Here is a 17,389-nt window from a genome sequence, read left to right on the forward strand (position 1 = left end):
GTCTTGAATAAATGAGCCTGGAGTATAGCAAGCCTTTGGTTAAATTTCCACAGTTCGATAATTCATTGTTTTATGGAGGGATGAACTCCGCTGTCCTTACTCAACCATCTTCATTGATGTCGATGCGTTGTCATCCCTTTAAATCCCTAACGTCTCAATGACAATGGGCTAATGTTAATCATGGGAAGTCATTAGGAAAAAGGGATAAAAGGACATCATGATTTTTATGGAGGCATTCTCAAATGAGCGCTCGGGGTTTAAACAGCTAACTTCTCAGCCACTCATGGCAGTGTGTAATCCCAGCCCGTGTGTAAAGTCAGGGACATCAGAGTAACAACAAGGTCATCCTGAGCTGTGCCGGGAGTTCAAGTCTGTGGCTAGCCTGTGCTAATGAGACTTGTTTCCTTAAAAGAAAAAAAAAAGTTATTTTAAGCCCATTATTTTATACTATTTATAAGCCCTTAAAATTTATATTTCGACCTTTAATTTATTTAGCTTGCACATGCCATGGTATAAGTGTGGAAGAGCACTGGGTCCAGGGACTCAAGTACAGTTGTCAAGTTGCCAGTAAGCCCTCTACCTGCTGCCTGCCATTCGTGTCAACTGGCCAGCCCAGGAAATTGTGTTTTTTAAAGTTTTCTAGAAAGAATATGATCAAACTATATTGTATGAGCCAGAGCTTAGTGAGAAACACACACCACCTCTCTATGAAGTCTTAGGTTCAGTCCCCATCACTGACAAAAAATAAAAGGAAAAGGCTGTGTTAGCTGTGGAGATGGACCAGCAGGTAAAAGGTTTTTTTGTTTTGTTTTGGTTTGGTTTTGGGGTTTTTTTTTGTTTTGTTTTTTTGTTTTTTGTTTTGTTTTGTTTTTTGCTGCACAAGCTGGATGGCCTAAATTTGATTTCTGGAACCCAGGAGGAGAAAACAGACTCCCTCAAATTGTTCGCTGACACCTGCCCTGGCACTCGCATGCACGGCCTCCAATACAATAATTCTAAATACATTTTTTAACTGTTCTAAACTAAGTCCCAAGGGTAAGATATAATTGTAGCTCTCTTAAATATCCCCTTCCTTCCTGTATTAAACATCAGAACTAACCTCAAATTTACTTCACTTTTACTTTTTAACCCCCTTAGTCTAAAAAAGAAAAAAAAAAAAAAGTGATGGATGTCTGTGATGGAGCCTGGCTGTGACAGGAGCCTGACTAGGGCTCCTCTGACAGTCTTCTCATTTTCCTCCAAAGCTTAAAGGAAATTTTCCTACCATTTTTCTTGACTTAGTGAACTAACTACAAAGTGTTTTCTATTTCTAAAAATATGCAAGCACCTTGAATTATAGGAGATATTAAAAATAGCCTTTCCTAGCCAGGTAGAGTGGCACACACCCCTTTAATCCTAGCACTCAGGAGGCAGAGGCAGGCAGATCTCTGAGTTCAAGGCTAGCCTTATCTACAGAGTGAGTTACAGGACAGCCAGGGCTACACAGAGGAACACCACCACCACCACCACCACCCACCAAAACCCCAAGACACAAAAAGCCTTTGCTACAGGCTAAGAGCTTTACTATCAGTGTACCTGTTTGTTGGATTTTTGACCTAAAAGCTCTTTGGCATTTCTTTCTTTCTTTATATTCCATTTTGTTTTCTGATTTTCTCTATTTTTTTCTTTTATTTTTCTGTATGTTCTATATGTTCTATATGTTCGTGGATACTAAGGGTGGTTTACAGGTAAAACCATGTGGAAAATATACCAAAGAGATGAACCTAAAGTTTTCAAGTAGTGTCATGCAGGTTGAAATGTTTGTAATGTAAATTCAATTGCATTTTTCAGAATTCTCAGCCATAACCCTCTGACAGTTGTTGAAGATCCTTACTTTTATAAGTTGCCATCATTAAAACATCTGTAAGTATCATGGTAATCTCATGGTTCCTGAAACGATTTCTGCTCTTCTTTAATTCTAGCAACAATATTTTGCCTTAATGATTTTTTTTAAATCACAATTGTAGTTTTAACTAGATTATTGAAAAAAAATCATTGAGAAAAGTATGGAAAGTCAGGAGAGGTGGTGCACATTTTTAATTTCAGCACTTGGAAGACAGAGTCAGACAGATATCTGTGAGTTACATTTAATCCAGGCCTACACTGGGACACTGTTTAAAAATAAAATAAAATAAGAGCCGGGCACAATGGCACACGCCTGTGATTCCAGCACTCAGGGAGGCAGAGGCAGGCAGATCTCCGTGCACCTGAGGCTAGACTAGTCTGCAAAGCAGGTATAAGACAGCCAGGACTACACAGAGAAACCCTGTCTTGAAAAAACAAAACAAAAAACATTAAATGAAAGAAAGAAAAGTAGGGGCTTTATTTGATAGCTCAGCAAATAAAGAGGCTTGCCACCAATCCTCAGAACCTGAGTTCAAGAACTAACTCTGTTTGTCCTCTAACCTCCCTATATCCACTGTGTCACATACGTGAGTACATAAAAACATACATACGCACATACATACACAGATAAATACATTTGAAGAAGGTAAAGAAATGATACAATAGACAATACATTCATCTGAGAAGGGAATAGTACTGAAGAACATAAAGATGTATACGTAAACACATGTAGAAATATAATCTGAGAAAGCAAAAAGCCATGAGCGTATGCTACTTTTTAAATTATAAAGATATTTCAGGGGTATGGATGTTTACTGTCCCTGTGAACGTCTGTCAGCCTGTGCATGCAGTGCCCATAAACGCCGGAAGAGGGCGCCAGATGGCTGGAGTTACAGACAGATGTGAGCCAGCCTGTGGCTGTGGGAATGGAACCCCAGTCCTCTGGAAGAGCAGCCAAAGTTCTGAAAGGCTGAGCCCCAGTGTACACTACTTTTCAAAAGAGAAAAGAGAGGCCGTGTGAGCCACTTACAACTGCCTACAACTTCAACTCTAGGGAATCTGAATCTTCTGGCCTCTCTTTGTAGCCCCTACTCACACACACACACACAAACACACACACACACACACACACAACCTTTATGTAAAAAAGAAAAAGAAAAAGAGGTTAGAGAGCTGGCTCAGTGGTTTGAGGACTTACTGCTTTCAATAGAGGACCCAGGCTGAGTTCTCAGCACATATATCAGGTGGCTCACCATCATTCCAGGACATCTGTTGTCTTCTGGCCTCAACAGGCACCTAAACATGCACACATACACATAAACAATAAATAAACATTTTTAAAAAATAAATAAAAAGGAAGCTCTGTGTGTTGACACACTCAGGAGGTAGAAGGAAGGTTGCTCTGAGTTCAAGGCCAGCCTGCTCTACAAAGTGAGTTCCAGAACAGCCAGGGCTACAGAGTGAAATCCTGTCCCCCCAAGTTTAAATGCCCAGATTCCTGTGTTTTTAATCTAAGTAGTATATACGGATTTGACAGAACTTTAAATAAATGGGAATTAAGTATATGAACTTAAGGTGAAAATAAAAAGAAAAAATATAGAGTGGTTATACTGTAGGAGGACTGCAGTATAAAAATGAGAAGAAGGCTAACGACAGAAGGACAGGTGCTTTTCCATGCCAAGTTCATTAATTTGATGATGGAAACAGTAACTTTTCTTTTTTCTCAAAAAGAGCTCTATAAAATAATCTATGGCAATGTTACTTTTATTTATGTTTATCTGTGTGTGTGTGTGTGTGTGTGTGTGTGTGTGTGTGTGCGCGCGCGCACGCGCGCTAATATGCCCATATGCTCGGAAGCGTCTGGAGAGGACAGATGAAGTCAGCAGATGCTTTGGACTTGGAATCCTTGGTGGATGTAAGCTGCCCAACATGGGTGCTGGAACCTGAACCCAGGTCCATTTGCAAGCGCAGTCCATGCCCTTAGCCTCTGAGCCATCTGTCCAACCAGAAACCTCTGAGCCAGAAAGGCTTTCTAGGAAAGCCAAAGCTTCAGTTACCACAGGTGATGAAAATGGCTCCTCATGACGCCTGGCTTTCTCCTCCAGAGACATTGGAACAACACAGGTGCCGCTGAGGACGCTCGAGAACATCCTCATGATGACGCTGGAACTGGAGCACCTGTAAGGTTTATTCTCTTTGAATAATTTCACTTAATTTAAAAAATGTGTATGTGCGTGTGTGTGCGTGTGCGTGTGTGTGTGTGCGCGAGTGTGTGTATGTGCGTGTGTGTGTGTGTGCGCGTGTGCATGTGTGTGTGTGTGTGCGCGAGTGTGTGTATGTGCGTGTGTGTGTGTGTGTGTGCACGTGTGCGTGTGTGCGTGTGCATGTTCGTGTGTGTGTGTGTGTGTGTGTGTGTGTGTGTGTGACTACCACAGTGTGAGCACGGAGGTCAAGGGACAGCCCTCGTACAGCCTGGATTCCAGGGATCAAACTTGTTTGTGTGTCAGGGGGCTTTTATCTGCTGAGCCATCTTGCCAGCCCTAGGTTTCTTACATTTCAAATGTTTTTGAGGAGAGCCTTATTTCTTGAGTCTGAGTTCCGGAGATATAATTTTCATGTAATTAACAGAAGCACATTGTTTAATGAGCTTTCACAGCTCCTTAACCACTATTACATTGCTGATACAATGTCACTCCTAAAGGCCCCTCCTGCCCCTTTACACCCTCTCCCCACCAGCATCCCCTTTGATCCACCAGTCTTATATCTAGCCCTATAGGGTTCCCTTTCCTAGAACAGCTCATAAATGACCACCTGTTGTGTGTGGCCTTTTGGATCTGTCTTCTCTCACTGAGCATCATCTTTAGCACATCTTACCAGCAAAGAGATGTCTTTTAAAGGTGTTTGTCTGGATTGGGGGTGTGGCTCAGGAGGTAGAGTTTCCCCAGCATGTATGATGCCCTGGATTTGATATAAACCAGGCATGGTGATGATAGCTGTTCCTCCAAGTCAAGGTCATCTTCAGCTACACGGGCATTTCCTGTCCAGTCTAGGAGACAAAAAACAAAACAGCTTTGCCTTTGTACTAGCTCATCTGAAGAGGTGTCTGTCCTTGTCATGTTAATTCTTTATTAGCCAGTGTTCTGGAGTGTCTAGTCGTGTGCTTTCTTTTAGGCAGGGCCCACACTGAGCAAGATGTCTGTTCTTGCTGAGCCTTTGCTTCCATTTGGTCTGTTCTGGCTATGTCTCCTTCTGTAGCCCAGCAGGCCTTGAGCTTGTCATCTTCCAGTCTGGCTTCTTAATGAATTTTGTTATGTTTGTTTTACACATTGGCATTTCAATTTGGCTTTATTTTATTGCCTCGGGAATAGTTCAGGTCAAACATCCGACACTGCCTTCCCGACTGGGATTTCAGGTAGCCTCTCGTAGTCTGACCACCCGAGGGTGGTGGATTGCAGTTTTACTTAGTTTTACAGGTGGCACTTAGTGAATTATCTGTGAGAATTTAGGGCGTGGCCCACTGGGGACTCTACATTTTACCGGGGAAACTAGGGTCCCTTTGGGTGTTCTTAGTCTCTAATAAAAATATTTAGGAATGGACTCAAAGGAAGTTTGAGACCAATTAGAGTAAAACAAACAGAGTAAGCTGCGGGCTCGGCAGCTACTGGGAAACGTCAGAAAGAAAGGAGGAAGAGGGAAATCCGTGCCTCTCTAAGCAGCCAGGTGGCAAAGGGGAGCAGCGTCGGGGGGGGGGGGGAGGGTGAGTAAAAAGCTCAAAGGACTAGAACAGCACATTGAGCTGCGATTAGCATTTAGAAGAATGAGACAGAAAAGAAGGAAGGTAAAAACTACCCCTTTCATAGGACTCAGAGGGCCTGGAGGACTCAAAAGCCACTGCAGAGCGGACGGGAATTCCAGGAAGGAAAAATTCGCTGCCTTTGAAGGGAAAGTCATTCCTGTGTCATTAGCATGGCTTAAGTTGGATCTCATTTCTTGGGGGGGTGCTCCTACTCCTTTCAGGGGTGATCCCTTAGACAGGTGGTCGACTTGCCCAACTGGAATATTGTCACCAATGCCTCAGGCCTGAGAGCCCATCCTCTTGGCCAGAAGGAACTACTTTTTCCTTAGTGGGCCCTCTTACATCCCTCCTCCGACATCTTCCCCCTAACTGTGAACCAATGAGAATCTTGTCTGAAGCAGTTATTACTTGCTGGTTGAAACTGTCACATTCGTTAACTGGTGTTCTATTGGAGTTACCCTGCTTTCACTTTTGAGCACCATTATCAATTCATGGACTTTCTTTATAATTAAGCTATACTTTATTTACTGTGGTCTTAACCTCCCCAATCCCATGCGTTCATGTGTCTACAGGTGTCCATGTCCATGTCCATGTATGTGTGTATGGGGGGAGAGATATGTTAAAGTCATACTCAGGGCTTTGCACTGCGACACAAGCACTATACCAAAGAGCTACACGACAGCCCTTATTCTTTGGAACACAACAATAATCCAGATTTGGCCAGTGTGATCCATGTTGCCATTTAACCATAAAGTATGGGATAAAGCAGGCTCTTTTAGGCCTCACCTGATGCTATAATGACAGGAGTAAAGAAAATTGTCCATAGGTCAGGAGCTTGCTCAGGCCCTTCCTCCTGTGTATGACCGACCCAGAATGAGACTTCTGCACTCAGAAGAGATGCATCTATACATCAGTGTCACCTAGCTCTGTTCCCACCATCTTTGTTTCAGCCATATGCCCCCCCCGAGACTTACCCATCTATTGAGCAACTCTGCCATCCTCTGTGATTATTGCCAATATCAGAACAGCAATTTTCCATTTGAGCCCCCACCCAACTGCCCATGCCATGTGCCTCAAGTACTCCTTCCTCTGCAACCCTGAGGTGGCCTTGGTTGCCTCTTCTACATCTCAGTAACCCTTGTCCAGTAAACCAGTTCTCTGTTTTTCCATTTATAGGATCTTACCTAGCGCCATGGCCTGCTGCCTCTGCAAATATAAAGCTGATATTGAGGTTGTCTGCGAGACAGTCAAACTGCATTGTCACTCTGGATGTCTGATAAACATCACACATTGTCGTGAGTCTCTTGCCAGATAAATGTTTTCATTTTGACATATAACTTTTATTTTTTTTTTTGCTTTCTCTGTGTACCCTTGGCTGTCTTGGACTCTCTTTATAGACCAGGCTGACCTCAAACTCACAGAGATCCCCCTGCCTCTGCCTCACAAAGTGCTGGGATCACAGGTGTGTGCCACCATGCCCAAATTGACATATAATTTTTAACTGATAAGTATTGTTAATTTTTTATCTTAATTAAAAGTAATTACAGCGCTCCCCTTCCAGCCTTCCTTCCTCCTTCCAACCCTTCCCATGTCCCCCCTCACTCCCTCTCCACCTGATTATTTTTCTTGATTATTGTTGTTACATATACAGATATATAAATACATAAATACAACTGATGAGTCTCCTTGGTGTTGCTTGTATGTATATGATGAAGAGCTGACCACTTTGTCGTGGATAACAAATTAGTCTGTCACCCCCGGGAGAGACCAACCCTCTCCCTCTCAGCAGTCATTAATTGCTTGGTAGTTCTTTGGCTGGGAGTAGGACCTCATGATATTTGCCCCTTGTCTGTTGGTGTGTTGTCCTTGTTCAAGTTTTACTAAGGCTCCCATATTTTCAAGATATCATGGATGAAACTTTCCTGTCATTCCTACAAGATAAAAGTCTCATAGCTGACTTCCTGGTTGTCTGGCTCTTATAATTTTTCTACCACCACCACCCCCTTTTGTGATGCACCTAAAATTTAAACTAATAATGTACTTGTTTGTTTCTATCCATTCATTCAGAATAAGACTCCCTAAAACTCTGAATTTCTCCCTTGTGAAAACTGGACTCCCAGATATTATTTCATTATTTAAAAACATGAGTGTTCTGTTGAGCCAGAGAGACAGCTCAGAGGCTCAAGATGCTTGCCCACACACACACCTGGTAACCTAAAATGTAATCCCTAGAAACCTACAGAAAAGTGAAAGGAAAGAACAAACTTCACAGTTACCCTCTCACCTCCTCATTCAAACCATCACACATCATGCATATTCAGAATATATATATAAATGAAGCCAGAGAGCTAGCTTAGTGGTTAAAAGTACTTGCTGCTTTTGCAGAGGACCAGGATTCAGTTCCCAGAAACCACATGGTAGCTCACAACCATCCATAACTACAGCTCCATAGGACCCAATGCCCATTTATGACCTTTGCAGGCCAGGCAGATATATATAATTGCAGGCAAAACACTCATAAACTGAATCTTTAAAAAGTATATGCATATTAGCCAGGTGGTGGTGACTCATGCCATTAATCCCAACATTTGGAAGGCAGGAAATCTCTGTGAGTTTGAGGCCACTCTGGTCTACAGAATAAGTTCCAGGACACCTAGGTCCACACAGTAAAACCTTGTCCAGAAAATGTGTGTGTGTGTGTGTGTGTGTGTGTGTGTGTGTGTGTGTGTGTTATATTATATATTGCTCCATACACAAAGGAGCAAGAGATGAAACAGGAATGGAAGGTAACATGTTTAGGCTCCATGAACTCTATGCTGTCCTTGGTGCCTTTCTTCAGGGGCCACATACCTATAGAGCAATCTGAAGCTGGTTTTATGTACATCGGGTCTCAGGTACCCCTGATGTATAAGGCAAATGTAGATTGATTTTGTTTGGTTTTCTTTTGCAATTTTTTTTTTAACACTGTGAGGCCTTTTTACCAGAATCCAAATGCATCTGGTTCTGTCAGCACCGATTGCTGCTGACTCCCCTGATGGAGCTCGCATCGACTGGCCAGTCTGTATTTGTGTTCAACCTCAAGTTTGTATCCACACAACACACTCATATGATTTCAACTGTTTGTTTGTTGAGGATGGTCTCACTATGTAGGCATGGCTGGCCTAGGACTCATAGAGATTTGCCCATTCTCTGACTGGGTTGGTTGTTTGTTTGTTTTGCTGGGATCGAAGGTTTATAACCAGCATGCCTGGTATCACGGGATTTTTAAAGTGTTTTTCTAAGCTGAATGTAGTGGCACATGGCTGCAGTGCTACCTGCTACAGAGACCGAGGCAAAAGGAGCCCATTTCAAGGCCATATAGGCAATTTAGCGAGACCACCCTGTGTTCTAGCGGATGACTGAGCATGGGCTGAGCTCTCTGCAGACTCCCTGGGCACGCACTGTAGAATGTCCTAAACAGCTACTTTGCCAATGCCATCCTCTCTTTTTGCTGTTAGCATTTCATAGGTCTCAGGGTGGGTTTATTTTTTCTCCCTCTCTCCATTAATGGACACTCCATCCAGCATTTACTGGGTCTTAATTCATTTGGTAGGGTTCAGTGGCTATGGGCTGAAGAAGGGCTGCAAATGTTCCCTGACCAAAGGCAATCTCTACTTCCTTGACAGGTGAACAAAATATAGGGAACCCAAGAGGATCATTCATGAAGGTGCTGCAGGCCCGTAAGGCGAACACCAGCACTGAACTCACTATTGAACCAGAAAGTGGCTTTTCAGAAAAAGAGGATCTTAGCTCTTCAGGCTTCATGAATGAGCAGCTTGACTTTAATGATGAGAGCGACGTTATTAGTGCCCTAAATTACATATTGCCATATTTCTCAGAGGGAAATATGGAAGATGTAGTATCAACATTATTACCATTCATTAAACTGCTGTTTTCTAATGTACAAAATACAGATAATGCACTGGGAGCCTTCAAAAACAATGCAAAGAGCCTTGCTGTATCCAAGGCTAGTAAGCTGGCTTATAAAAATAAACTGAATAAGCTGTATTTTCTGGAAAATTTGTTAGATGCAGAAATTGATGAGGTTAGAAAGAAAGAGAAAACTGCCATGCTTATGCAGCAGTCTGGCCGTTTGGGTCCCAAATTTAAACGACGAATATTTGAAAAGAGATGGGAACCTGCCCAGGCAGAGGAAAGCAGTCTTGCAGACATTGACAAGGCAGAGAGAAGGTTCCAGAGGATGAACAGAGCCCCCAAGGGGACAGGAAGCATACAGAAAAGGCCCTTCAAGGAAGTGAGTGACAAGAGCCTGTGGAACAAGCAGACTGTCCAGACACCTGTGAAGAACACTGCCAAAGACAGGCAGCTCAGGAGCCCACCCTCAACAGAGCTGCGGCAGCTCAGTCTGGTGAAGAAGCCCAGGAAGTTAGCGGGAAATTCCTTCCACTCAGAGCCCTTGCTCCCGAAGGAACGCAGGGAGACAGTCTCTTCTTTCCCAGAACCATCCCTAGTGGGCAAGGCTCCATCTACAAAATCATTACCTGAGTTCATAGACAGACGTAAAGATTTGTCTTACACTATTTTTGTTTTAGAAAGTGCAAATGCTAATGTGAAAAGAATGAAGGCTTCTGACCTAAGTTTACTATCTGAAAAGGGACATCGAAACCTTAGGAAGAAAAAATCTCATTTCCAGTTGATTGCAAGGAAGCCAGCATCCTCTGCAATGAGGAACCTGGTAAATTCCCCTGAACGAGGGGTCTTTTCAGCTTTAGGAGACCTGAGTTATACAGAAAAGCCTTTTTCAGAAATATATGCCACTTCAGACCGTTCTACAGAAAAACCCCTTGAAAACAATCAGGCCTTAATAAATACTCCAGAAAACATCCTTGTAACAACTGTGCCTGAAGAAACTGCATCAGAAAATACGACCCCTGAGAATCCTGCTGCAGATTCTAATGTGCCTACATTCGACGTAACGCCAACTACTGAACAAACCACTAGGCCACACACAGACTTCACATTGCTGCCTTACTTATACGGCCATTCCCATGAACCGGCTTACCCAATGGTGATGTCACCAGGTGAACACTTGGAATCTCAGCTAAACCAGCAGCTGCAGCCCCTCATCCCCAACAAAGATGTAAGACGGCTCATTTCTCACGTTATCAAGACTTTGAAGATGGACTGCTATGACCCTCATGTGCAAATGTCCTGTGCAAAGCTCATCTCCAGGACAGGCCTCCTGATGAAGCTTCTCAGTGAGCAGCAAGAATTCAAGTTGTCCAGGACCGACTGGGATATAGAGCAGTGGAAAAATGAGAACTACATCAATGAGAGCACAGAAGCCCAAATTGAACAGAAGGGTCTGGAACCGGGTCAGGTGAGGACAGTGCCAGAACACGGTCCCCAGCCTTCTCAACCATTTAAGCAGAAAGACCAGGGGCTCCCACTCTGTCTTGTGTTGTTGGCTACATAACCCTAACCCAGCCAAGACAGTGATTTCTTGCTGTGCTTCTGTATGTGTTTTGTTGTTGTTTTGTTTTTGAGACAGGGTCTCTATAGCCCTGAATTCCTGGAATCCCCTTGAAATGCAAACCAGGCTGGCATGGAACTCAAGAGATATCGACCTGCCTCTGCTTTCCAGTGCCAGGATTAAATGTGTTTGCTGCCACACCTAGATTCCATGGTGTTTCTAAGTTTAGAGACTGAAGCAGACTTAAAACACAGGATATAATAAGATATATGACAATAAGGCCCATAACACATTGGATTCAGTATGATCTTTTATGAATACGAAGGCTACTCACCTGGAAGAATGTTTTTAAGATATATATATATATATGCACACACATATACATATATATACACACATATATATACATATATACACACATATACATCTATATGTGTGTATATATGTATATATAGTGGTTGTTATTGTTGTTCTGTGTAAATCAAACCCAGTGCCTAGCCTAAGCTAAACAAAGGGTTAAACCACTAAGGTGCATTCCCAGACCTTGGTCCTTTGAGTCAGGGTCTCTGTGTATAGTCCAGATGGCCTGCCCGCTTTGTAGCTGAAGTTGGTGTCAAACTCATGGCAGTCCTTTTAACTTCCCAAGTGCTAGAGTACATCAGTTACCAATGCCCAGGTCAGGGATGGATTTTGAACAAGTAGCCTTCACCTTATTTTGTTCTTTTTTACTTTATTATTTGATAACAGAAATGTCCATTTATTTATTTATTTTATATATTTCAGTTTTCAAAAGAAGTACCAGGATACGGCTACAACAACAAAGTTATCTTGGCAATATCTGTGACTGTGGTAGTGACAGTTTTGATTATCATTTTCTGTCTCATTGAGGTAAGGACAACAGTACGTTCATGTGTCCTGAATATTCCCTGTCTGTGGAGTAGATTTAGAATCTGCAAACTGAAAACCAGAGCCACTTACCCTCTGTGTCTTCAAGTAATGTCCCCGGGTGTCCACAGGTATGCTGTCTGTGAAGCAGGGCTCCTAACGTCAGGTCATTATGGAACATCCCGAGTTGGTGTCAGATGGGTGGCGTTGAGGTGAGCCACTCTGGAACAGTGACTGAGTTCTCCCTCAGTGAGCACAGTGAGTGAGCCTAGAAGGCAGACATCAGCATGGGGTCAGTTTACAACCTGCCAGGAGGATGTCCACTGGCCGCTGCCCAGTCAGCACCCTCCACAGCTACTGGTGGTTGTGACGGTCTGGAAAGTTTATGGACAGTCCTGTATTGTGCTTCAGTTGTGCGGACAGTTCACCCCTGTGCTTGCAATTATATGTGAATGGGTGTTTTGCCTGCATACATATTTGTGCACCACTCTTGTGTAATAGACTTTTTCTGGGGACATCACACACACACACACACACACACACACACACACACACACACACGGTTACTTACCCTGAAAAAGCAATCCATGACATACCAAAGTAAAAGCTGCACCAATTTGGTGAGCCAATGAGTTTTTATTGGGGTTAATAATAGGCATGTGGGTGAGGCGTTTCTTACAAGGAGCAAGTATATAACTCAAAAAGAGCTGCATCATCAGAAGCGACATTCCAACATGCGTAACAACTCCCCAGATCCTGAAATCCTGGGGCTCTTTTTGCTGTTGTTTTAATGGTAAGGCCTAATAAAGTTTGCTATTTACCCAATAATTGTTACCATGGTGTTATCTAACCCACTATCATAATCAACTCTTAGATTTTAGATTTGCCTTATTTCACCTTGGGCTGGGCAGATAATTCCACCTACGGATCTCATTATCTCCCAGCCCCCATCCCATTCCATCAAGTTTAACCATCCCTATCTGGACTACTTTCCATCCATACTCCCAAAGTACTTGCTTATATTCTTCATCTGGACCATTCCTTTCCCGGTCATTCTCTGAGCTCTTCCTCCTGGCCCACATAGTTCTTTTTCTATCCCATGGCAGCTCGGCTTTCACCTTTTCCTCTTCAAGATCCTGTCTCCTCCAACCCCACTCCCACCCCCGAACCTTAGCTCCGCCCACCTCACTTTTGCCCTGCCCAGATGTAGGAAGTTTTATTTAGCCATTCAGGTGCGTGAAGGATTGTTCTCAGAACAGTGAGAATCTCGGGGGGGGGGGGGGCAAGAGAAGTAACCATTAATACAGAGCACCAGGCCATGCCCTTCCAGGCCTGTATGTGAACAGCACCACAGTGAGCTGCCACCTGCCACAACTGAATGTCTCCCTCAGCAGTTCTCCACGCAGAGGCTCCAGCCCAGCAACCCTTTTATACTGTTGGGAAGGGGCCATTGAGAATCTTCCACGGTTTTGTTTTTCCAGACTTGAGAACTTTTTGTTCACCTCCCATTTACCACTTGAGGCTGGCGAACCTTTTCCTTCCCTCCTAGAAGAAATGTTTCAGTTCTGCTGCTACTTTCTAGCATATCTCTAAGACATTTCCTAATGTCATTTGTACACATTTCTCTTGACTTTTTCCTTGTTGTTTTGTTTTGCTTGAGACAGGTCTCTTGTAGCCCAGGTTACCCCGAAAGTCACTATATAAACTAGGTTGGTCTTCAACTCCGGTCAGAATCACAGGCATATGCTACTACTTCCAGCAGTCCAGCAGATACATATCATATATATATGATATCATGTATCATATGTCTATATATATCATATATGTCTATAAGTATTTATATCTGTCTGTGCACCATGTTTATGCCTGGAACTGGAACCACACTTGTTAGCCAGTATGTGGGTGCTGGGAATTGAGTCTAGGTCCTCTGGGAGGGCAACCAGTGCTCTTAGTTTATGAGCCATCTCTCCAGCCTCTTATTTATATATTTTTTTCTGAGACAGGGTTGCCTTGGCTATCCTGGACTCACTTTGTAGACCAGGCTGGCCTTGAACTCATAGAGATCCTCCTGCCTCTGCCTCCCTGAGCACTGGGATTACAGGTGTGTGCCACCTCGCCCAACTTACTTATATGCTTTTTAATTGGTCTGGAATTTATTTCATTTGTGTGTGTGTGTGTGTGTGTGTGTGTGTGTGGTTGAGTCAGGGAATAGCCCTCCTCAACAAAAATATCTAGATTTGAAACAATTTTTATTGAATGATTCCCTCTTTCTTCACTGATCTAAGATACCATTTCTGTCTAGACCTTGATTCTGCTGTTGTCCCTATACCAGAACAAGAATCACATTGCTAAATCACAGTTGCTTTGTACACTAACTGAAATTCTAGGTGCTGGATAAGTCACATTGTAATTTTGGCAAGCTACTGGTCTTCAATATGTTTTCTATAAACTGTGTAACTATTCTTAAAGTTTCCCTACCAAATGGCAGATGGTCTTATCTTGTTGAAAAAGAAGAAAAAGAAGGAGGAGGAGAAGAGAAAAGAAAGAAAGAAAGAAAGAAAGAAAGAAAGAAAGAAAGAAAGAAAGAAAGAAAGAAAGAAAAGGAAAGGAAAGAAAGAAAAAGAAAGAGAAGAAAGAGAAAAAGAAGAAAGAAAGGAAGAAAGGAAACATTAGGACTGGGCAAAATTGCTCAGTAGTTAAAGCACTTTCCACACAGACATGAAGGATCAGACTTTAGTTACAATTCTCAGGAGCTATGAAAATACCAGTCAGGTGTGGTGGCCTGGCAGCCACCTGTAATTCCTGCTCCCAAAGGCAGAAATGGGATTTCCCAAGAATGAAATGGATAGTGAGAGGCCAGTCACACTGAGCTCTGGATTTGATTAATCCTGAGTCAGAGAATAAGATGGAAAAGCTATCTAGATACCTGACATCAGCCTCAATCCTCCATAAGCATTCACACACACACACACACACACACACGTATGCACATACATGCAAACACACACATTCCCCCACATGCAAACACACAGCATACACATGAGCACACATAAGAAAGCAGATAATAGATTAGATTTAAAAAAATGACATAGTATTTACAGTTCTACTTAATTTGGCAGTTGATACCTTTCCAACATACCTCACATTCATTGCTGCCACAGCCTCCTCTTCTCTTCTTCCTCTTTTTTGGGGGGATTAAACCCAGGCCTTGTGAAAGCACTCTACCACTGAAGCGTTTGTTGTTGCTTTAGGGTTGTTTTGTTAGACAGAAACTCACTCTGTGGCCTAGGCTGGCTTGTCATTTTCTCTGAATGTTCTCCAAATTCTTCTGGAGTTTTAATTAGTGAATTTAACCCATTTTTCTTTTTGTTTTTTTGAGAAAGACTTTTTCTGGGTAGGCTTGGCTGTCCTGAACTCACTTTGTAGACCAGGCTGGCCTTGAACTCCCAGAGATCCACCTGCCTCTGCCTCCCCAAGTGCTGGGATCACAGGTGTGCGCCACCACGCCCTGGTGAACTTAGCTCACTTTAAGTTACTCTTATTCTGAGGCTCTCTGTTTATCTCTGTTGATCTTTTCTGTTTTGTGACTAGGCAACCGTACTGAATCCTCATATTCTAATGAAATGGTAGTTGACTGTCTTGGACTCTTGGCTGTCCATTGTTTCAAATACAGACAGTAATGGTTTTGCTCCTTTCTTCTTAATGCCATGTTTATTTTCCTTACCACATTTCAGGACCTCCCCAAGAGACACATGCCTTGTAGCTGTGAGTCAGAGGCATTCTGCTCCTGTGCTCTTCTGCTCTTCATCTTTGACAAAGTTAAAGATATTTCTTACTTTGATTTTTAGGAGTTTTTATTAGGACTTGTTGAATTTTATGTAAAATAGTCAATACACTGTATTAAGTGCCAGCTACATGGAAGACCCTCAGCTAGGTGCTATGGAAGAGAAGACTAATAGCAAAATAGACATCAAATAAGTAAAAGAAATTAATGTAAATTTGGAAAATGAAGTCACTGAGATAATCATAATTGTGTTTTCCTCCAAAACAGGTTTATTCTCACAGAGCAGCAAGAGAGGGAGATGAAGAAAAATCCACAGGGTAAGTATAAGCTTGGCAATCTTTAAAGAACGTGAGCACTGGCAGAGAGCTTGGGCCTCATCTAATGTAATCCCCTCACTTTACAGTGGGGAGACTCAGGAAGAATGTTATCTCCTGGCGTCTTGCCTGGCTCCCCAGATAGGCAGACATATCTAGGCCTGGCAGGGAGGCCTCCATTACCACCCTTCTTTAAGGAAGCAAGGTTGGGCTGTGCCTCTTTTGATATTGGTAGCATCAGGAATGCCTGTGTGGCCAAAGCTGGCCTCAAACTCTTGTCTCAGCCTCCCAAGTACTGGAGTTAGATCCGATCCATCATGCCCAGCTAGCCATGTCCTTTAAACTGTTCTGATGACTCACTCAGCAGAGGCAGTCTGCAGGGTGGAATTTGGAGAGTTTCTGAGCTGTGCTGTGGCCTCAGGCATTGCGCTTGAAGGATAAAGCAGCTCGGCGAACAGGAGCCTCACCTCAGAAAGTCTGTGACGCTGGTCTTAGAGGGCACCAGTGCAAAGGCTCTTGGGAGAAAAATGCTCCTTCCCAGTGTGGTTTCTTCAAGTGGATGTGTTTGTTCAAAGAGCTAAGCCGGGCTATGGTCATGCTGGCACTTTGGCTACACCGCAGGACAAGCCATGCGAAACTATCTCCTAAACTTGGAAAGTTCCTATAAGCCATATATGCTTGGAATTGTTCTCCAGTCCCAGTGCGGGGGGGATTTCTGTTATGGGGAGAGCCAAGATGTCCCCCAGGAGACACACACACACACATGACACAATCACTAACTGTCTTCTGTATGTGTTTTCTTTCAAGGGGTAAGAAATCCTACAAGGACAATGAGAGTCAGGTAAGCTTGAGACTGAGAGCTGTGGCTGGAGAAGGCTGGGCTGAGCAGGACTAATGTCTCCCCTTCTGTTTTTTAGGAAGGGTTTTTCTGGCTAAGGTGGCCGTTGTGGCTTAGGGATATGTATAGGCCTCTGCATGACACACGCAAGAAAAACATGGCTCAGGACCTACAGGACAAGGAGTCCTCTGGAGAGGAGGAGATTTTCAATAAGGATGTATCAGGGTAAATGTCCAGCTCGATAAGGAGCTAAGGGCAAGTTGCTCCTTTCAAAGTCTGAAAGCCTTGGCCTTGCTCCTCTTCCAGGGAGACCACCAAGGAGGAAGAAGATACGGTGTCCACGTCCCAGAAACCCACTGAGGCAGATGAGAGTGAAACAGCCGACGACGCTGATGGCACGGAAGGCACAGAATGA

At 43.3% G+C, this 17,389-nt stretch overlaps 1 protein-coding gene across 1 annotated transcript in view; it reads left to right on the forward strand.

Moving 5' to 3' along the window:
• Positions 1–17,389, forward strand: part of LOC110545630 (leucine-rich repeat-containing protein 37A3-like) — a 55,993-nt gene extending 38,604 nt beyond the window's left edge. Inside the window, exons 10-18 of the mRNA XM_060388313.1 lie at positions 1,831–1,902; positions 3,990–4,064; positions 6,857–6,975; positions 9,346–11,060; positions 11,937–12,041; positions 16,090–16,139; positions 16,944–16,977; positions 17,054–17,199; positions 17,281–17,389. Coding sequence (XP_060244296.1) covers positions 1,831–1,902; positions 3,990–4,064; positions 6,857–6,975; positions 9,346–11,060; positions 11,937–12,041; positions 16,090–16,139; positions 16,944–16,977; positions 17,054–17,199; positions 17,281–17,389 — 2,425 coding nt within the window. The remainder of the gene's footprint in view (positions 1–1,830; positions 1,903–3,989; positions 4,065–6,856; positions 6,976–9,345; positions 11,061–11,936; positions 12,042–16,089; positions 16,140–16,943; positions 16,978–17,053; positions 17,200–17,280) is intronic.

This window comes from Meriones unguiculatus, chromosome 7 (genome assembly GCF_030254825.1).
Source record: "Meriones unguiculatus strain TT.TT164.6M chromosome 7, Bangor_MerUng_6.1, whole genome shotgun sequence".
Taxonomy (NCBI): Eukaryota; Metazoa; Chordata; class Mammalia; order Rodentia; family Muridae; genus Meriones; species Meriones unguiculatus.